The 22,913-nt window shown below is 35.0% G+C and overlaps 1 protein-coding gene across 1 annotated transcript; it reads right to left on the bottom strand.

Annotated features, from left to right (window-relative positions):
* Nucleotides 1-21,358: 21,358 nt before the first annotated feature.
* LOC150096019 (cuticle protein 14-like) lies at nucleotides 21,359-22,577 on the bottom strand. Its single transcript, XM_090409446.1, has 3 exons — nucleotides 22,447-22,577; nucleotides 22,238-22,336; nucleotides 21,359-21,849 (listed from the first exon to the last, which is right to left on the bottom strand). Exons 1-3 carry the CDS (start codon nucleotides 22,456-22,458, stop codon nucleotides 21,460-21,462), a joined length of 501 nt encoding a protein of 166 aa, XP_090265572.1. The 5' UTR covers nucleotides 22,459-22,577; the 3' UTR covers nucleotides 21,359-21,459.
* Between the last annotated feature and the right edge of the window lie 336 nt (nucleotides 22,578-22,913).

Consider the following 22,913-nt stretch of genomic DNA (forward strand, 5'->3'; position numbering starts at 1 on the left):
GGCTTTTCATTAAAGGACCCATTTCCGCACTATCTCTCTGTCTCTTTTTTTCTATCCATTCATTCACCTATTTACAAGAAGACAATTGCGAAGAAAATCATCTCAATAGCAAACAAAGCAAAAAAACAAAGAATTTATTCAAAGCATACAGATTTTATTATTACGCTAATAAACCTTTAAATAATAGTAATTACGAATTATTCCTCTCTTTTTTATTCAAAAAGGGGGGGAAAAGAAAGGATTTTGAAAGTGATATGTCGTTACGGATGAAAACTAACTATTCTTGAGGAAAAAACAGAACACGAACGTGGATAAGCCTTCATTTAAATAATGTAAACATTCACAATGATTTGAATGGTGTTGGAAAACAGTTCAAGAGAACTGCGATTAGCTATGCGCCTGTGGTTGGGCTACATCGATTTGTTAAGGGTGGGTGGGAGACACAGAGAAAGAGATTGACGTAGAACTAACAGTAGTTGAGTTTAAAGTGAACATACTTTGTTAAGCAACTAGTTTCACAAATATAAATAAATCGAATCTTCAACAAGACTGAATTCATTTATAAGTTACGACATGAGAAATATTTTAAGGTAAGATTTTTTCCTGTAAGTGGAAGGACGGACAAAAGTTAATGATACAAGGAAGTTGTGAAAAATCGTTATGACATTAAACTGTGACGTAGCTACTGTACACATTTTAAAGAAACCGAGAAATTAGTTCAGCAGGACATTAACCTGATGGCTTGCTGTGTACGATGCTTTATTCTACCTCGATTTGTTAAGGGTGAGTGAGTTAGCAAGACAGAGATTGACACAGGACTAGGGATTGGTAACTTATATGAGATTCGTTCTTTTTTCATTAATTAAAATAGATCAAAAAAGGGTTATTTTAATTACTGCACCATTTACTGCATCAAGTTTTTACTTTTTAGTTAAAAAAATGTAGTTCACTACATCGTACTATTAGTGCATTTGTTTTAATTTTTTTTACGTTATATTATATACATCAATCATAGAGATATTGGGCAAATTTAATGTTAAATACATAATAAATAAATCAACGATATGATCCTGATTTTGAAATCCAGCATATTACTTAGCACCTGCCCACTGGGAAACGAAAGAGTGTTAATTAAAACAAAATTTTAAATCAGAAAATGTGTGTTAAAACGTTTACTTTCAAAACTAGCGATTGTCACAGTCTGTTAAATAGGTTCAAGAACATCAGATACAGTTTTCCACTAGCGACTAGTGTTGTCGCTTTTAAAGTTATAATTTTCTTAAGCAAAAAGGAAAATGCTACCAAAACTTCAGTTTTTATGATGACATAATTAAAATCACGTTAATATTTTGCAGTTGAAAACGTAAATAAAAAAAATAAAAGAAAAAAATCCGATGAATATATAAAAAACGTTTCTCTTCTATTGAGATAAACGTGACATCATTCATGTAATATAACATATTTTTTAAAATTTATATCATTTGTCTTAGAAATAATAATGTAACTTATATTTTTCTTATATTTGTTAATTAATATTTATATATTATATATACTTTTTTCAAAAAAAAAAATCAGCTAACACCTTTTTTATTCCCGTATATGGGGAGTAGGCGAAGCCATTTAGCCCTATCTAACTTTTGGTGAAGGAATGGGGTGGTGCATTCAATCCAATACTCTTGGAGGGTAATGGATGGCAATGCTGTAGCTAATGAAGTTTTAACTGAGGCTTGGCTATTGCTGTTACCCTCCTGCCATGATCAGAGCTTTAATAGCTCAACATCTTATCCCTACACTGTCCTCTACAGATAACGGGGAAGATGAAAAGCATTCTTGCTTCGCCCCTTTAAGCCAGTCCTTATAAGGACTATAAGAATGTACTTTAATGATCATGATAATGACCTGACGTTGAGAGGAGATTTAATCAGATAACTTAACGACGTTTCAAAGTTCAGACTTATTCTTTATTTGGGAGACATTTTATTCATTTCACAATAAATCCTTCATTTCTATTTCTGAAATGATTTCTATCCGCTAGACGAGTTAGATTATTTTGCATTACAGTCTAAGCGACCAAAGCAATGGGACCAGTATTATATCTATCAACTGCAGGTGTTCTGGATGTTTAGCGGAACGAGTGAAAAAAAAAATCCTTCAGCCTCCGTACGAAAAACGTTTATAAAGGTTGTCATCTAGATCGGACTCATATTCAAGTCTTTGAAACTTTTTATACAGAAATCATTTTAGACAAATTTTATTGTGGTATTCAGCTCCTTGTTTTAAAACAAATGAAAGACATCGGTTTTACAAAATGATGCAAGTGATTTGTATACTAGTATAACTAGACTGATTTCAGACGTTGACTCTCCTAGACGTATTTCATGAGCTGACCCAGTATTGAACTATCAAAAAACTAAAACACACTTTTCATTTAGGAGAGAGGTAGTTATCCTTCATTATTAGTACTTATAATAACTTCAACTGCCTGGATCGCTGCAAAGAAAAAAGCAGTGATATTATTGGGAGACTTCAGTTGAATTCTAATTGTTCTTGTTGTTAAGCTTTAAAAATAATAAAAGCATCCAAAAGATATATGCTAGACAAATGTAATTAATTACACTTTAATTTGTATTTTATATGTATTTCAAAACCTGTTTTGAAATCGAAGCCAGTGAAACGAAATATTGGTTATGTTTATAGAAACGAATGCTTTACGAAATGAAGGTTTTAATCCTTGAATTGTGCAAAATATAGAAGGATGATTAATTGATGCTACCAACATCTATCTTCTTCGGATTTAGTGAGGGTTCTATAGTGTTGTGACAATTTATGTGGAATTAAAAACATTCAAAACTCAATCTATTATCTCTTTTTTTTATTAACAGCTTTTAAAAATTGTGCTCTTTAAATAGAGACTGAAAACAAATAACAGATTACATTTTTTTGAATGAAATTTGGAAGCGAAGAATGAGAATAATAAACAAGGAGTGATAGATGAAGAAAATCAGAGGGAGAGAGAGAGAATCACTGTTGACACATAAGTCATTCTACTTTATGTATCAACAGAATATCTTGTTTGGATCCCTTGCAGAATGAAGCAAGGCACCAAAACAAGCTCCAATCTACTTGGTTTTCTCTCAGTGGCGCACCAACTTGTATCGCAGCCTATAAAACAATTTTAAAACAGGGAAAAGGGTACAATCGTTCAGTGGTGATGATCATGGTGATGATGGCCTGCATATTTCTTCCCAACTAAATGTTTGGCACCCCATTTGAAGTTACCATGATGATCTGTCTTGATGTAAGTGTATACTGGACCGACGACTCCATGATGATGTCTTCGAACCCGAGCCGCTCGGTCCTGTTCCATTGCTACCGTTTCGATAGAGCGACGATGTACGGAATGATCGGGTTCAATGTATATGAGTTGATCTTCAGAGTCCTGAGAGTCCAGATTATCGTATATTTCTTCGCTTTCGCTTTCATGATATCCATCATAACCATATTGGGCGGTTACTATGACAACCAGACACGCTAGAAGGAAGACCTGAAACGAGAGAAGATATACACTAATATTTGATAGATTTTCAATGAAGTTTGAATAATGTTTTAATGGATCAGAAGTTAAATCAACTGAGCGATCCTAGACAGTTGCGTTACATCGCAAAACCTTCTGGTTGCCATTCAAAGCAAACCACTTGCCAGGATCACTCTATATGGTGTATAGTTCATAAGCGATATAGTATGCCTAAATAAGATGTCAATAGAATACTATCCAGTTATTCATATATTTGCACAATTTTATAGGAATAAATCAAGATATTTTCTTGAATATTTTGGTACAGTTAAGGTCTTTGTTTACAGACAAAGACCTTAACTGTACCAAATAGCAGATCTGATATATGTGACCAGTTGCTTGTTGAATCTTTTTACGCGTTTAATTATGTTATGGCTCTGTATGATATCGTACCCACTCATAGGTCACCTTAGTTTACAAAAAAATTGAGATATTAGATAAAATTTTTAATGAAAAATTAATCGCATTTTTTTTTTAATTTTTGAAGGACTGAAATCGGGTTAAATTTGACAATGTAAATAAAAAAAAGTAATGGAAATCCTTTTACTTCAAATGATTTGCTATATTTATTAAATGAGTTATTCTGACATTATATTAATGTTGAACAAATTCTCAAGGTCATTTTTATCTAGATCTTTTCTCTCTCAAATTTCACAGAAAAAAAAGTAATGTAAATTTTAACAAATTCAAAGAGCTTAAGGTTGCCTAGTATTCATTTTAAACACACACACACACAAAGATGACAAACGAAAATATTTGAATCTACATCTATAGATAAAATGTTACTTAAATGACTCTAAAGTAAATAACAACGCTTTATCCTTGAGTGAATTTAGCAAAAACTTTCACAGATATATTTTAATTTCAGCAATTGGTCATATAGATATTCCTACTTCATTATTTCAAATAATGAAGCCAATAAAGTAAGTAGATTCGTATTTTCCTTTTTTATCAAAATATTTTCACCAATAAATGCAGTACAAATATAAAAAATATTCCTTTAGAAAAGAGTTGTTCTATATAATCTGGTAGTAAAATTCTTTTTTTTTGGGGGGGGGGGGTTATGAATAGGTAAAATACTTCAGAGTACATATTAAAATTTGATTCTTTTAATGAATAATGTAAATGCCATTGTGAAGTTTATACTCGGGAAGAAGAATCTAAGCCTTATTTTTATTTTTTAAAATTATATTTTTATTCACTAGTTCTTTTTATTTAATTCGGTACATGGAAGAAATATCTCCCACTTATTTAACTTTGTTTATTAAATCCGTTATATAACTGAATGATTTATATAATAATAATTATAGTAATAGTAACTATAATAATAATTATTATTATAGTTCATGTCGTATACGGTTAATGTATATTATTATAGTTAATATCGCGTATGATATGTGAAATACACACACACACACACACACACACACACACACACACACACACACACACACACACACACACACACACACACACACACGAAAATTAGTATGCTATTAATCTCTCTTAATAAACATTAAACATGTTAACGATGCTCTTAGACAAATACAAAATTCTCAGAAATTTACACAGCATCTGAAAACACTTAAAAATAGAATGGATCCTTATATCCTTGTAAGGACTGGCTTAAAGGGGCGAAGCAAGAATGCTTTTCATCTTCCCCGTTATCTGTAGAGGACAGTGTAGGTATAAGGTGTTATTGAGATATTAAAGCTCTGATCAAAAGGGTAACAGCAATAGCCGAGTCTCAGTTAGAACCTCATTGGCTACAGCAATGCCATCCATTACCCTCCAAGGGTATTGATCACCGCACCTCACGGTCGATTATCCATTACCCTCCAAGGGTATTGATCACCGCACCTCACGGTCGATTAACTCGCTCCATCCAACCACCCACGTCTTCGTATCAAAACTATCCAACCGTCAACATTTCGGTATCAAAATATTATATCAAAATATTATTATTGATACAAAAAATGGATAAATTGCATAGTATATATAAAACTAAATTATGTAATAATGTATATGGTGTTGGATGTGATTTGATATTTAAATATGTATTTAAAAATATTATGTATTAAATCTCTTAATAAAACATTCAGCGTCTTGTTAAATATTAAGTGTTTAACAAATATTAACAATGGTCTAATTTAGATAAAATCAGTATCTAAAACACTTTTAAAGAAATTCTTAGTATATACCATATACCATATAAGCTTAAAAATCTCGAAATTTCTTAAATAAAATTGTGACTGAAGGCTAATATCACCCTTAAAAATTTCTGGATATTTTGTCCTCCAGCGTTCGTATTATCACTTTTCAATAGTTAACAAAATTAAAAAAAAAAATTAAATTTCTTATCTTTGTCATTCTCTGTCACTCATTCTTTCTCTCTTCTCTCTCTCGATTTCTTCCTCATACTTTGTAACCTATCAACATCAAACTATATACGTACAGTCAAGGAATTCGCCATACTTGAAAACATTGAGTAAGGAAGATCAAACTAAAAGTCTTCTATCTTTTCTCTTGCTAAGTATTTATACCTACTCGCAAGAAGACATGGAAGACTGATCACAGCTGCTTGGATAACCTATTTAGGAATGTTCGGAGATATCTCCGACTTCCTTACATTGGACCGGTAATGGTGGAGTAATCCGTGCACCTTCTTGTCACCATTAGTAAGTTAATGGAAGGAGTGAAAAGTTTTACACTCTTTTTTTATTATTATTATTGATACCGAAATAGAAATCACTATGGTGTTTGATGACATATTTTATGTACATTATCGTCACCCACTCCCATTCTGGTGAAAAGAAAGGGTGTCTGGTAATTTATACACTGTAAATTACGTCAGCAAGTAAGTGTTCGGCATGAAGTGCTATTAATAGATGAGCAGAACTGTTAAGTTTAAGTCAGTGAATGTTCCGTGTAAGAACAGGATATGTTATAATACCGGTGTTTATATTTGCCTTATTGCTTTCCAGAAAAATTATGTCAACTAAAAAAATACATTTAAAAATTGGATAATATTAAAAATAAATGAATAAATAAATATTTATCGTTGTGGATTTCCATACACCTTTTTTAGAAATAAATCTGTAATATATATTATTATTATTATAAAAAAAAGTAACTGGGAGTGATGTTCAATCCAATACCCTTGGAGGGTAATGGATGGCAATGCTGTAGCTAATGAAGTTCTAACTGAAGTTAGGCTATTGCTGTTACCCTCCTGCCATGATCAGAGCTTCAATTGCTCAATAACAATTTACCATACACTGTCCTCTACAGATAGCGGGGAGGATGAAAAGCATTCTTGCTTCGCCCCTTTAAGCCAGTCCTTATAAGGACTATAAGTAACTGGGAGTGTGTGAGGGTGATTGATTCACTCAACCCAATACCCTGGAGGGTAATAGATGGCAATGCTGTAGTAGCCAATGAAGTTCTAACTGAGGCTCGGCTATTGCTGTTACCCACCTGCCATGATTAGAGCTTTAATAGCTCAAAAACCCCTTATCCCTATACTGTCCTCTACAGATAACGGGGAAGATGAAAAGCATTCTTGCTTCGCCCCTTTAAGCCAGTCCTTATAAAGATAAAAAAAGTAACTATTTAGGGTTGAGAATCCACCGTGAGATGCGGTAATTGATTCATTCAATCCAATACCCTTTGAGGGTAATGCTGTAGCCAATGAAATTGTAACTGAGGCTCGGTTATTACTGTTACCCTCTTGCCATGATCAGAGCTTTAATAGCTCAATAACACCTTATCCCTACACTGTCCTCTACAGATAACGGGGAAGATGAAAAGCATTCTTGCTTCGCCCCTTTAAGCCAGTCCTTATAAGAACTAACTACTTAAATGAAATATGTTATAAAGATATTTACTTATAACTACTTTATATTTATTATATTATATTATATAAATGTGGTTAAAGCGATTTTTTTAAGATTACCCTCTGTTTTGGGAATCTATTGTATGTTGTTCACTTACTTGTCAATTTAAATTAAATTAAATGTGGTTAAAGCGATTTTTTAAGATTACCCTCTGTTTTGGGAATCTATTGTATGTTGTTTACTTACTTGTCAATTTAAAGAATATAAAAATAAAATCTTCACTTAAATTATACCAGCATATTATATATTTAAAAATCCCATTCCCATTTTTCCTTGAGTATAAGGCTCGATGATTTGTCACGGCCACGTAATTCGGTTCCTTTTAAACCAAATTACTACTCTGACAGGGCAGTTAAATCTATTTGCACAGTGTTTTCAACCTCCGCACGAGACCTACTAAGTTATCGTAATTTTAAAAGTCCTGATAAAGTTTCTTTGCATCCTTCACGGGATTCGAACCCAAATCAACTAAAGGGTATCGTCGAAACCGAATGAGCTAAGGAGGCTCGTCGTATTTGAAATTCACGATTCAAAAATATTAAGTCTAAAAATACAGTATACGTATGTATCCACTTCATAGTCAATAGTAAACCATACAACAGCGTGTCATGCAATATTGGATGTGTTCGTGATAATTATTATTGACACATGTTACCAAAAAAAAATGCAAAGCAGTTCGTAGATAATCGGTTATTGTTTGGCATATACAGTATACCAGTCTAGTCTTTTTAATTACCTCTCCCTTCTAAGGTCTCAAGGGAAGGTTGAGCATATCGAAGTAAGATGGCGCTGTAATCGATTTATAAATAATTCCAAAAATAAATAAAAATGATATTAAATTATATATATAATAACTTAGAAGTTTTAAATTACTATAATAAATAGAGTAAATTTATTCAAAATTATTTTATTAAAAGAAAAAAATCGAAAATATGGGAAGTTGTAGAGTACACCTTTTTAAGTGTAATTAGCCCTTCTATCATCGTAAGATCATTCTTTAAATCTGAAGGAAAGTTTTATATATGTAGTCTAATATTATAATACATTTCAAAATTATTCAAAAATAAAGCAAAATAGCCTTTAAATTGAATAGATCAAAATTAAGATATTTGTGATTATTTTATCAAAAGTAAAAATTGGAAAATATACGAGGTTTAGAAGTGCACCATTTTTATATTAATATGATTTTTATAGTTAAGTTAATACTGTAGATTTTTTCATGTTTAGCAACTAATACGTCATATTACATGTGAGTGAGGTACTCAGAATAGTTATGCAATTCTTTGTGCAATGCATAACTACTCATTGAAGAATACGAGTAAAAAGTTCACAAGGAATCCGATTTTATTTTATTTTTTTTATTTTTCATTTATTGGATTGGAAAAAGCAGCCATTCTAAAAATTATTCCAGAAAATTTGTAATATATATGTAACTTTGAATTTTTTGATAATATTATACTATAATATGCGCTTGGGTTCGTAAGTATTGATGTACTCTTAGTGTGGTCTATATACGGAAAAGACAATAAGTGATCTTGGACTCTAAATTGTGTCTTAGTAACGTAATGCGGTTTGCAAACTTAGAAAAAAAAATACTTTTAAAAAGAAAGGACACACCAAACGTATTAAAAGACACTTTATTTTAATAAATATCCCTGACAGAATCCTTCCTCTTTCAGAAAAGCGTATTACAAACAATTAAAAAACTGGATTAATTTGCTCCGTTCAAGACGAACATACGCTGATGGAATCCCATATCATCTGTCCAGTACCTGAATACCCTCTGTAAACCTGCAGGATCAGTGTATCCAAATATGCCTTTAACTCTTCCACTAGGTTCACGGACTTCACCTCTGTAATGTCGACTTCCTCCCACTTCTTGATTGTAGCCAAATGTATAGCTCGGAACCTGGAAAATAAAATTATAATTATATATAATTAAAAAAAAACCTTGAATAACTATTAAAATATAATTTGGTTATATTTGACTTAAAAAACACACCTCTTGGTTTGGAGACGTCTTTTCATTGCTGCTTTCCCAGGTTGATTTCAAGTCCAGAGTCGTTCCTTGTGGAAAAGTCTGATGACCTTTGTTGGATAACGAAACTGTTCCTTGATTACTTGTCCACTGAGTGGATTGAGATTTCTTTGGCTGAGCTTGATGTCCCTTACTGGATATGGATCCAGGTTCCTGTCCACTAATCGGTGACTGATTGGACTGTTTATTAAACTGAGAAGGCTGATTTCCCTTGCTTGATCCTGGACCTTCTCCTTTAGCGCTACTAGGCCACTGATTAGACTGAGAAGGGAAGCTTGATCCACTTCCTTGACTACTACTTTTCCATTGATTGGGCTGAGGGTTATTAATTTCAGAAGGGGAACTTTGTTGACCTTTATTAGAACCTGCTGTAGCTCCTTGACCTCTACTATGCCACTGAATGACCTGAGGTTTCTTAGACCGTTGTTGAGAGTCCATATTAGGCCACTGAGTTTGAGGTCTATTAGCCTGAGCAGGAGTCTGAAAGCCTTTATTGGATCTTGATCCACTTCCTTCACCACTAGCAGGCCATTGATTAGACTGAGGTTTATTATGCTGGGAAGGAGACTGAGATCCCTTGCTAAGCCCTGTTCCACTTCCGTGATTACTAAGGGGCAACTGACTTGATGGAGGCTTATTTGGCTGTGGAGACTGAAATCCTTTCGTTGATCCTGATATACTTCCTTGACCGCTAACAGGCCACTGATTAGACTGTGGTTTAGGAAGTTGCGAAGGCAATTGAAATCCCTTGCTAGATGCTCCACTTCCTCGAGTAACTGCAGGCCACTGATTGGACTCAGGTTTATTGGATGGAAAAGGAGACTGAAATCCCTTACTTGGGCCAATTCCTTGAGTACCAGTAGGCCACTGGTTAGACTGGGGTTTATTGGGTGGTGGAGATTGAAATCCTTTACTGGATGCGCTATTTCTTTCAGTACTTGGAGGCCGTGGATTAGATTGAGGTTTAGGTGACTGGGAAGGAGACTGAAATCTTTTGTTGGATGCAGGTCCACTTCCTTGAATGCCCATAGGCCATGTATTGCCCTGAGGCTTATTAGGATGTGAAGGAGATTGAAATCCCTTGCCTGAGCCACTTCCCTGGGTACCAGTAGGCCATTGATTGGACTGAGGCTTATTGGATGGAGGAGATTGTAATCCTTTACTCGATGTTGGTCCACTTCCTTGAGTGCCTGTAGGCCACTGATTCGACTGAGGCTTATTAGATGGAGGAGACTGTAATCCTTTGTTGGATGTTGGTCCGCTTCCTTGAGTGCCTGTAGGCCACTGGTTGGACTGAGGCTTATTATGTAGTGAAGGAGACTGAAAACCCTTGACTGGGCCACTTCCTTGAGTTCCTCTAGGCCGCTGATTGAACTGTGGCTTATTAGATGGAGGAGACTGTAATCCTTTGTTGGATGTTGGTCCGCTTCCTTGAGTGCCTGTAGGCCACTGATTCGATTGAGGCTTATTAGGTGGTGAAGGAGACTGAACACCCTTGACTGGGCCACTTCCTTGAGTGCCTGCAGGCCACTGATTGGACTGAGGCTTATTAGGTGGTGAAGGAGAATGAAAACCCTTGACTGGGCCACTTCCTTGAGTGCCTGCAGGCCACTGATTCGATTGAGGCTTATTAGGTGGTGAAGGAGACTGAACACCCTTGACTGGGCCACTTCCTTGAGTGCCTGCAGGCCACTGATTGGACTGAGGCTTATTATGTGGTGAAGGAGACTGACAACCCTTGACTGGGCCACTTCCTTGAGTGCCTGCAGGCCACTGATTGGACTGAGGCTTATTAGGTGGTGAAGGAGATTGAAAACCCTTGACTGGACCACTTCCTTGAGTGCCTGTAGGCCACTGATTGGACTGAGGCTTATTAGGTGAAGGAGATTGAAAACCCTTGACTGGACCACTTCCTTGAGTGCCTGTAGGCCACTGATTGGACTGAGGCTTATTATGTGGTGAAGGAGACTGAAAACCCTTGACTGGGCCACTTCCTTGAGTGCCTGCAGGCCACTGATTGGACTGAGGCTTATGAGGTGGTGAAGGAGATTGAAAACCTTTGACTAGGCCACTTCCTTGAGTACCCCTAGGCCACTGATTAAACTGAGGCTTATTAGATGGAGGAGACTGCAATCCTTTGCTCGATGTTTGTCCACTTCCTGGAGTACCAGTAGGCCACTGATTGGGCTGAGGCTTATTAGGCAATGAGGGAGATTGAAATCCTTTACCTAGGCCACTTTCTTGTGTACTCTTAGGCCACTGATTGGATTGAGGCTTGTGAAGCAAAGACGTTGACTGAAATCCTTTGCTTGATCCTGGTGTATTTCCTTGACCACTTCTAAGCCACTGATTAGAAGGAAGGTTAGTAGACTGAAATCCTTTGTTTGATGTTGGTCCATTTCCTGGAGTACTAATAGGCCATTGATTGGAGTGTGGCCTATTAGGAAGAGAGGGAGATTGAAATCCTTTGATGGATGTTGGTTCATTTCCTTTTCTACTATCTGCCCATTCACTAGACTGGGGCTTATTAGTCAGAGAAGGGGATTGAAATCCCTTACTTGGTCCACTTCCTTGACCACCAGCTGGCCACTGATTGGATTGAGGCTTATTAGGTATCGAAGGAGATTGGAATCCTTTGATTGATGATGGTCCACTAGCACTAGTTGGCCATTGATTTGACTGAGGTTCAGAAGACTTCGAAGGAGTTTGAAATCCCTTGCTGAATCCTGGTCCACTTCCTTGACCACCGGTAGTCCACTGATTTGACTCTGGTTTGTTAGGCTGTGATTGATATCCTTTGCTGGAGAACGATCCTGCATTTTGACCTCTGCTATACCATTGACTGATCTGAGGCTTTTTAGGCTCAGATGAAGGTCGGACTCCTGTATTGGATTTCTGCTTTGTCCCATCACCGCTGCTTTTCCACTGATCAGACTGAGGTTTATTAATTTGAGAAGGTGATTGATATCCTTTGCTGGGTCTTGCTCCAACTCCACCTTGATTACTAGCAGGCCACTGATTAGACCGAGGCGTATTAGCCTGAGGTTGATATCCTTTACTTAATCCTGGCCTTGCTCCCTGATCACTACTAGGCCATTGATTTCCATGAGATTTACTAGATTGTGAAGGAGGTTGAAGCTTCTTTTGGTTTTGAAATGATGGAGGCATTCGATTTATTTGTACTGCTACTCTGTGTATGACTTGAGACTTTTTCGACTTGTTATTGATGGTTCCAGGAGTCCATGTTTTACCATCTGGAGTTGTTTGTTTCGCCTTATTTCTTATTTCACTTTCTGGATTGGACCAAGTAGTTCGTTTTTGAAACGAATCAGGATTACCAGAAGACCTCTTCTGTAGTGTAACATCTTTTATGGTAGAAAAGCGACTTCCAGCAAGCGGTTTCTGATTGCTTATAGCTCCGTCGTGTGCAATCTGCTTGCTTGACCAAAGATTGGAATCTTGAGGCGACGGCGGCATTCGATCGATTGCAATAGCTGTTCTATGAATAACCTGCTGTCCTTTGGGTTGGTGTCCTTTCCCCCAGTCCTTTGTATCTGATCTTTGTATCACAACAGGCTTAACGGGAAATTCAAATGCACCGACTTTCTGTAAAGTTTTCGCCAATTCTTTTTCAGTATTTTCTTGATTATTAGACCAGACATTTGATTCGTCAACGGAGGGAGTAATCTGTTCTGTTTGATCCACTGATCTGTAAACAACTGGAGATTTCTTAGATATGTCATATGTTTTTTCAGTTGCAAGTTGACCATCATTTATCAATAGTGAACTAATGGAATCGTGATGACCTCGTTCAACGTCCATATTTGTAGACAAATGAAACGTTTTTGTCCAAAATGAGGCACTGTCATTAGGTGTTCCAAAATAGCGCACCGATCCGTTTCCTATCACAGAAAATGGGTCTGTGATCCCTCCTGATTCCAAAATTGTTTTTTGTGGCTTGGGATGAACTGAGGTATTTTGACTTTCAAAATCAACATCTGGAAGAAACTGGTTGGAAAAGTTCTGAATATCATATTGATAGTATATGCTGGAAGCATTAATTCTATCTTGAGATCTAAATGCAGTGTTGGGAGATGTCACATTAATTGGAGAGCTTTTTCTGTTGGGAATTAAAAAGTTCAAAGGATGAGTTCCATTCCACAAAGTTCTCTCAATATAATGGATCAAATTCCATTCTTGATTAACTGGACCAATCTCAAAATAAGAATTATCAACACGGTTTGCGGAAGTGGAGTTCTGCATGTTATTAACATTAGATTCTGTTAATCTAGCTAAAGATGAATTAGTATTTCCTCTCATTTGGTTTATGATATCTTCAGATGGACAACAAAAACGTAGTTGTTGATAACTCCTTCTTCTTTTGATTTTAGATTCATAATCTCGTTTTCTCCTTGTTTTAATTCCCATGTTTGGTGGAGACGAGGCTTTACTCAATCCATAGAGCCATCCATTCAATGAATTTTTTCCTCCTTCACCATTAGGATTTTCTAAAAATGGATTCATGGAAAATGTCTTCTGATGGAAGGAAGATATTATTGGTAATGCTTTCTGATGATCGTTTGATAATTCATTGCTATTCAGGTCTCCCAAATTTTCAACATTTACCGAAAGGTCTTCATGAGAAGAGTGAAAGTTAGTTGGGGACCAATGAAATGCATCAGCCGAATCCAAATAGATGGATATAACAATACCGATGATAACACTCATCATATAATTAGTTGCAACCTGAAAAGAAAGAAATTGATTTCAGGCAGATGGAATAAATCTGAAACACTTATTTAGTTTTGAAGTTATCGAAATTCTGTAAATACACCTAAAACTATTGCCATCAATAAAACAATCTTCATAAAACAAAAATAATGAATATAGGTAGAGAAGAAGAAAATATTTCCATGAATCTCGAAAATCATTCGTTGGAACAAGTTAATAAATATGTCTATCTTGGCAGTCTCATTTCCAGTAACTTCAACAACATGGAAACAGTAAAACATATGCTAAACCTTGGCCGGACCAGCATGAATAAACTAAATAAAATATGAAAAAATAAAAAATCCCAACAATTCTAAAACTAAAATTATATAAAACAATAATTATCCTATCGGCTACTTATGCTTCAGAAGCCTGGAGATTAACTCAAGAACCAATCAAGAAACTTCAAGCATTTGAAATGAAATGCCTCAGTAAAATCAAGAACATCCACTGGATGCAACACAAGACCAATGATCAGGTCAGAATAGATTTAAACTTCCCAGATGATATAATAGATACAACCATTAAACATCAGTTGAGATGGTTTGGTCACATTCAGAGAATGGCCCTTCATAGATTGTCATATTTAGCTCTGAATAGGAGGTAAAAGACCTAGAGGCAGACCAAGAAGTACTTGGATAAAGTTGTTGAAAGAACATTCCCATCTTCCTAGCTATAGAGTCATGATCGAGATGGCCAAAGATCGTGATAAGTGGAGAACCTTTCTAATTAGTGGACTCAACCCGTTACCAAGCGGATGAGATGATGATGACGATGATTACCATCAAAATTTCACCTATGCACTCTTATGATGGCGTGACTGTTTGAAGCTATAAAAGTTGGTTGGAGGCCTGCATTGCTTTGTGCTAGCATTCTTAACGCTGTCTGAAGAAGAAATACCATTACTGAATTCTAAACACAAAGGACAATCTTTTTTACTACTTTTTGAGCTGATTTACGAGTTGGTCAATCTACGGCACAGGCTAGTGACGATCCTTCTAAGGGGAAAGAAATGAAATATCAATTTTTGATCCCTCAATTCAGTGAAATCACACTCAAGAATATATACATAAATACTAGTTAGGATTAGTAAACTGCACTTCTTATGGAGCTCAGCGAAAATTCATTCAACATCGGCGATCTCAGAAGAGCTACTTACCGATTTCTAAAAACGTGAGAGTTAAAAGAACGCTGCGTGCTCCTTTGCGAGAATGCACCGGTACAAGATTTAATTATAACTGACGCTTCTGCATTTATGCCCTGTGGGTTTTTTAAAAAAATCATTTATTTTTTTCATAATCCGTAGCGCAAATGGAAGAACTGCGGAACATTGTGCCCTTCGGGTGGGGAAAACCTGCGTTCAATTCTCGTCGTGAAGAGAGGAATTGGTATATGTTTTTTTTTTATTATTATTTTCAACTGAAAGTGAGTTAGCTGATCTCAATACGGCGGTGGTAGGATTTTTTTCTCCCGTAAACTCGAGTTTTTCATCTCTCATACAGGTAAATCGGCCATGAGAATACACTCAGTTTACTGACAAAAATACTGTCATTGACGTTCATGGTCGTTGTGTGTAGTTGGAGAATTGAATACGGAAGGCATCTATTACATTAGAGTGCCCTCCCGCTATGAGACTTCAGAGTCATTGGAATAATAATAAAAAAAATAATTTTTTCATTATTATTTTAAAATTTCTTCTACCCTTATAATAATAATCTATATGTATTGCCTATATATATATATTAGGGTTACCGAGTAATTTTATAAGCTTGGTTATTTAACTCCTAATCCCAAGTATGCAAACAATTAAGTTTGCGCCTAAAACAAAGTTCAAGTCTAAAGATGGTACAACACCAGGGCAACTCATTGTAAAGGTGGCTAAAGCTCTGATCATTATTCTTAGTATTTTCCCATAATGCAAAGCACATCTCACTAAAAGATGTATACTGCAATACATTATGGGCGGGGTCACTACCCAGACCGGTTTCAACCTTTTTTGAGGTCTCCTCAGTGAGTAGCTAGACCCTAAATACCAAGGTTTAGTAATACAGAGCCTTATCAACTTTACCTATAGAAGTTGATACAAGGTATGTAGAAAGTTTTTTACTTCGACTGGTAACTTTAATGCATAGCATCATACATCTCCTCAAGGAGATGTGCTTTACATTAAGGGTAAATATTAAGATTAGTGATTAGAACTTATTCCACCTTTACCACGAGTTGCCTAGACTTGCACTACTTTGTGGGTCACCTAGACTTGCAATACTTCCAGGAGCAAATGTGACTTATTTGTCTGTTTGCTTACTTGGGAAATGGAGTAAAACCAGTTTTAAAATAACTTAGCATCTTTAACATATATATATATATATATATATATATATATATATATATATATATATATATACATAATTTCCTGTTATCTGCAATAACAACCCATTAATACATCAGCAATGTTCTGCATACTGCTATGGCCTATACTGCCATAGCAGTATGCAGAACATTGCTGGTTTGATGGGTGAAGCACTAATGCTTTTTATATTCCCCTTTGTTTGCGAGGGAGGTTTTTTGATTTAATGCATTCCCTGCGAGAGCATTAAGGGTAATGCAAAGTCAAACACTTCGGCAGACGCTTTAACTATTCGCTTTATTCAAGTAAATAAATGGTTTTCTCGAATAAAGACAATTATTAGTGCCAATCCAAATGATATTTCCAAAAGATAAAAGTATAGAACTCAAAAGTTATTAGTTCCTAATGATTTTTATATTTTAATAATCCATAAAACTAAAATAATAATAATAATAATAATAATAATAATAAACAAATACTGATATTTTGTCTAAATTGCTGAAATTCATTTAATTGTTCTATCTTATATGCATAAAATTTACAAAATAAATTGTAATGTTATCAGAATTTAAAGTTAGCTATAAAACACCCTTTCACAATGAATTTTTCACTCATAAAATTCTTTTCAATGTTTTAATGAAACACTTCCCAAAAAAGCGGACGAAACAATAAAAAAATAATAGATGAATATGCAAATGTTAAATTACTACAAGAATATGCTTATATTTAGTGTACTTCGTTTATTCTTAAAATTACGATTGTGAAACAAGAAAGTAATAAAATTTTTCCGAAATATTTATGTCATACATAATAAAATTTAAAATTTTATTTTAAATTTAAAATAATATATTTTTATAAATAATTTAAACACGTAACTAATGATTTTTATAGATACACCTTTTAGTTATTTATAAAGATTTATAGGACTACATGAAATTAAACAGTTCCGTTTTATGACGAAGGCAAGCAAGCCAAAAGTCCTTTTTAAGACTTCCAGGGTAACGAATGGCAATGCTGAACCAAGGAAGTTAACTGAGGTTCGGCTGTTGCCGTTATTATATTATATATCCTGGGTGATGAGTTTTTGAGTTCGCTCTCTTAGGGTTTTTGCCTTAAGGGAGCAATTTGAGTTTCCGGGGAAGGTGTTCTTGCCGGTGAATTATTTTCCTCGGAATTTGAGCGGTTCTGCTCAGTGGTCGGGGAGCCCGTCACTGAGTGGAACCAACGCAGAGATATCGACGGTCTTTCGCCCACTATGGAGTGGCCTAGAGATCGTCCGATTTTTTGAGATTTTACCCTTTACTTACTAATCAGGGTAACAAATGGCAATGCTGTAGCAAATGAAGTTTTAACTGAGGCTCGGCTATTGCCGTTACCCAGCCATGACTAGAGCTTTTTAGCTCAATAACACTCCATGCACACAGATTTTCTTCATTCAGATGACGGGATAAAGAGTCAAGGACTCAGTCCATCGCCCAGTTCTTTTAAGAACTTTCAAAGGCCGAATGCTGGTCTCGAAATTCACGATTGCTCTTGTTATCATTCAGAGAGTAAGAGGTGCGATTGAAGTCTAATTAGCGGAATAATGAATTACTGACCATTTAAAACTATATATTTAGAAATTTATGTACATTTAATCATACAAATACAACATTTACTTTACAAATGATATTCTATCTTTTTCACGAATCCAAGTGGCTGAAATGAGGTTCCTTTGAGGCGTCGCGGGGCTGACAAGACTCGACAGAATCAGAAGCTCTACAATTCGGGAAACCCTCAATATTCAATCGCTGCTTCTCCGTGTTGAGAGATCACAGTTACGTTGGTACGGGCACCTGGTCAGAATGCCACAAGAGAGGCTCCCTCAGCAGGCCCTCTTTGCCAAGCCAGCGGGAGGGAGGCCACGTGGAAGGCCAAGGACTCGCTAGATAGATTATATCCAATACCTTGGGTGGACACGTTTGGGAATCCCACCAGAACACCTGAGCTTGGTGGCAGAGGATCGTGACCATTGGAAGTTCCTCTTGCAGCTGTTGTCCCCACAACCCAATTAGGAAAGGTGGGCCTATTGAAGATGTATGTGTGTATGTATGTATTCTATCTTTTACAATTTAGCTACTTGAATACAAATTCTACTCTATGGTTCTTCTTCATGAACTGGCCAATAACATTGTCATAAAAAGTTGTTGTAACTTAATTTTCCCACGCAACACGCACACTTGTAAAGGCTGGCTGAAGCTCACTGGCTACGTTGACTGCGTATGGCCTGTGTTTAAGCAACAGAGTGAGACGACGTGAAATGGCTATGCGCGCGCATGAAATCACAGTGCTGCTGCGAGGACCAAGAAGCTCCTACAACCGAGCAAGCCAAGATAGCTTTGACTAGACGAGTAAGCATCGGCCTTCGATAGATAACACAAAGCTTAATTATTGCCACGCAAGCTTAAGACGTCTTCTGTCTACAAAAATAAAAGCCTAAATGGAATGCTTATAAATGCATGCATTTATTAACAAATAAATATTACTTCTTTCTGAATTGATGCCTTGCGCAGCAAGCATGGAGAATGCGCCCCTGATAGTTTCCTGTATTTGAAGTATTTCTTGGATAATCACGATAGCTTTTTGTATATTGATAAAGCATCATGCATATTTTATCTCTTGATATTGATAAAGCATGATATATATATATTTAATCATATATATTTAAATGATATGTTTTCATAAATAATTTAAACATATAACTAATGATTTTTGAAGATACACCTTTTAGTTATTCGTATAGATAGACTGCACGATAATTGAGGAGCTTCCGGTATTTCTTGGCGTGAGGTTTGGAGGCTAATGGGAGGGTAATGGATGGCAATGCTGTAGCCAATGAAGTTCTAACTGAGGCTCGGCTATTGCTGTTACCCTCTTGCCATGATCAGAGCTTTAATTGCTCAATAACACCTTATCCCTACACTGTCCTCTACAGATAACGGGGAAGATGAAAAGCATTCTTGCTTCGCCCCTTTAAGCCAGTCCTTATAAGGATAAGGACTTTATTTCTTGGATAATCACGATAGCTTTTTATCTATTGATAAAGCAGCATGCATATTTCTCGATAAATTGAGGAAGTATATTGTGTACATAGTTGAATTATGTACATACTTGCATTATTTATATTATGCAACTATATTATATATATTAGGTAACATACGTAGCTTTCTCTTTCTCCACAATGCAACTATATTTCGTATAGTATAATATAACATAATATTATATACTAAGAATGAACTTGCAATACTTCAAAATACTCACCATAGACTAATAAAATATTTTACTTTATCCAATACGTTGCATTAATTATATCATCACTCACAGCAAAAAACTAAGACTAAACCACACAGTAAGATGTCCAAAATTCAAATATCCTGTCTCGCTACTCTGTGGTCCAAACTGCTGTAAATTCTAGTAGAAAATGCTAGCTACATGGTTACTAGCATTTCTATAAGAACTGAATTTTCAATGGATGTAATGAATCAAAGAGGCCAGTAGAGCACCCCAAATATCGCCTTTTTTTCAGTTAGTAACTAATTGGGACAAGAGTAATTTACGCTATCTGATAGGAATGATTATGTATTTGTTAATAGAAAGTGAAAGGGCTCTTTATAATTGTAAAATCTTTTCATTCGCTGTCTGAATACACTCTTTGTATTTATAATTGTACACAGAATAAAAGTGTTATATTTTCATTGAATGAGCACTTGCGTAATGTGTTTATACACGTGAGTGTTATATAAAAACAGTGAACAATAGTATATTAGAACCCAAGAAATAGAGAACAGCACGGTTTGATTATTTCGATCAATAAGCTTGGTTTTATTTCACGAAAACTAATAAAATATTGAGAGTTTATCGTTCATTTCCATGTTGTGCTTCAGGAAGACATACATAAATATTAACCTGGATTTAAACTTAAATAACCTGATGTGATTTATGTAGTATTGTTAAATGAAAATGTTATGCAATTAGTGGCCATATTTTCATGGGAAAAATATTCAGCGAAGAGATAGTGTTTCGTTTTTAGATTGGATTATTAATTTTAATTGTTTCAAAAATCGTAGAATGTGTGTATGTGTGTGTGTGTGAGAGAGAGAGAGAGAGAGAGAGAGAGAGAGAGAAATTTTAAACCATGATTTATATATTTCAAAAAACTGCTACTATATCCTTTAAGAGAGAAATCTACGTACGAATCGCTAATATGCGAAGAACCAGTCTCATACGGAGGTGGATAGTTTTCCCCTTGAAACATAGGTTTTAAATCCCGCAGAAGAATACACGCAATTAGCAGACATAATGAATTGTTCCCATAGTCTTAGATCTTCCGGCTGGCAGTAAATCCAAATAACGACAGCAGTTTCAAAAATTTCGATTTCAAAAAAGTAAATATAAATTTATATTCATTATCATAAGTTGTATTTATTCCTATATTCATCTAATATATCCTTTGTCTGTTTTATTTAATAATAATTATTTTTTTTAGGTTTCTTGGAACTTCAACTTCAGTCATTGACCCCTGGTTAAGGAGTCTATCTTAATTCGGCCATTTCTGCCCAGTTTTATTAATCTCCATTACACCAGTTTCGATTTCAGTGAGAAATACTGATTGCAATCAAATAACCAGTTTAATAATATCAAAATCACGAGAAGAAAATATGGAACCAATAATAAACTATTTTAACTGCAGAAAATAGCAAAATAAAGCAATTTATTTATAGAAATCTAGGTACATTACAATTAACAATCCCTCCCCCCCAACAGAGGAATGATGGTCAATAAATTGTCAATTTCATTAGACTACATCTAACTGTTCACTGGTTTCTATGGTTGTTGATACAAACTCTGGCTCCACAGACAAAACTGGAGGCTGCTCATCAGGATGACCAATTGCCATAATTCTCGGAGTGTCCGCATATCTAATAGCAGGGATTAAATTCATTATTGGTCCTTTGTTAATAGATATGGATGCTGGGTCTTGAGAATCGAAAGTGCGTTCATTGGATTTAATATCGGCCCGAAATCCTAATGCATCAGCAATATAGGTGACTATACGAAATCTTCCATCAGCATCTCTTAAGCCGTAAGATCCAAACTTATTACCTAAAGGATCTCCGGCTTCTCTGCGGAAGCTTCCACCAGTATCATGGTCTTCAGTATAACCAAACGCATAGTTCCCTTGGTTCTGTAATGAAGAAATATTTACTTGACGTGCAAAAAATGTCATAAATTAAATAAAATCATTATAACCGAGAAAATTATCTTCTTATTCTGTACTTATAATTAATAAAAGCTAATAAAGTCAATCTGAATAATCTTTGAAAAAACACATGATAAAAATAGCGTAGGCAGTCTAATTGTTCTTAATTTTTATACTATATTTTAAGTAATTAATTTATATATTTTTATATTAATTTGCCTTCACTGCTCTTTCGTTTTATTCACATTAATATAAATATTATATTATCGAATTAATGGTGAAATTAATATTACTTTTTAATAATTGTAATATTAATATAATAAATTTTGACCGAAGATTGAAATATGATTTTTTTTCCCTTGATAATACTTACATCTTCTGTTTTATATTGGTTGCTAGTTCCGCTCTCTGCCACTAGAGGGTGAAAGTGAACCTCGGCTGCAACATAGAAAATCAAGGAACCAACAATCAACTGAAAATAAATAAAATCAACAAATCATAAAGACCTTTGAATAACAGATTATTATGAAATTAAAATGATCAAAAGTAGAATAATGCACGTTGTTGATAATTTATTCTTACCAGACACCTCATGGTTTGTTCTCCAACACCTCGAGTTAGGAAACAACAGTAAACAATGATGAGCGGTATTAGTTTAATCCTTTATATACATAAGACCACTTACGGTGTCGTATTTACCGAGGTAATCTAACCTTGGCTGTGGTATTGTTTAACAAAGATATGTTTAACCTCTTATGGCATATGAACACAGTCCTTGTTTGGTTTTAATTTTTTTTATTTTTTTTATATATATATATATATTTTATAAAAGACAATACACAAGATATCGTATGTACAAAAGAATTTGAACAAATTCTTTTCCCCGCCATTGTAAGTCAAGTATGAATGATGTATAGCATGTATCATGTTACTACGATGCATTATGGTTATGCTTTTCTCTGAAAGCATAACCATATATATCTTATCTCTTATTCTTAGAGATAAGATATATATGTTAAAACTTCTTAACCCCCTCCATCCTTTTCTAG

This window comes from Typopeltis vanoorti, chromosome 19, assembly GCF_054136105.1.
Source record: "Typopeltis vanoorti isolate ZY-2024b chromosome 19, IOZ_Tvanoo_1.0, whole genome shotgun sequence".
In the NCBI taxonomy this organism is placed as follows: domain Eukaryota; kingdom Metazoa; phylum Arthropoda; class Arachnida; order Uropygi; family Thelyphonidae; genus Typopeltis; species Typopeltis vanoorti.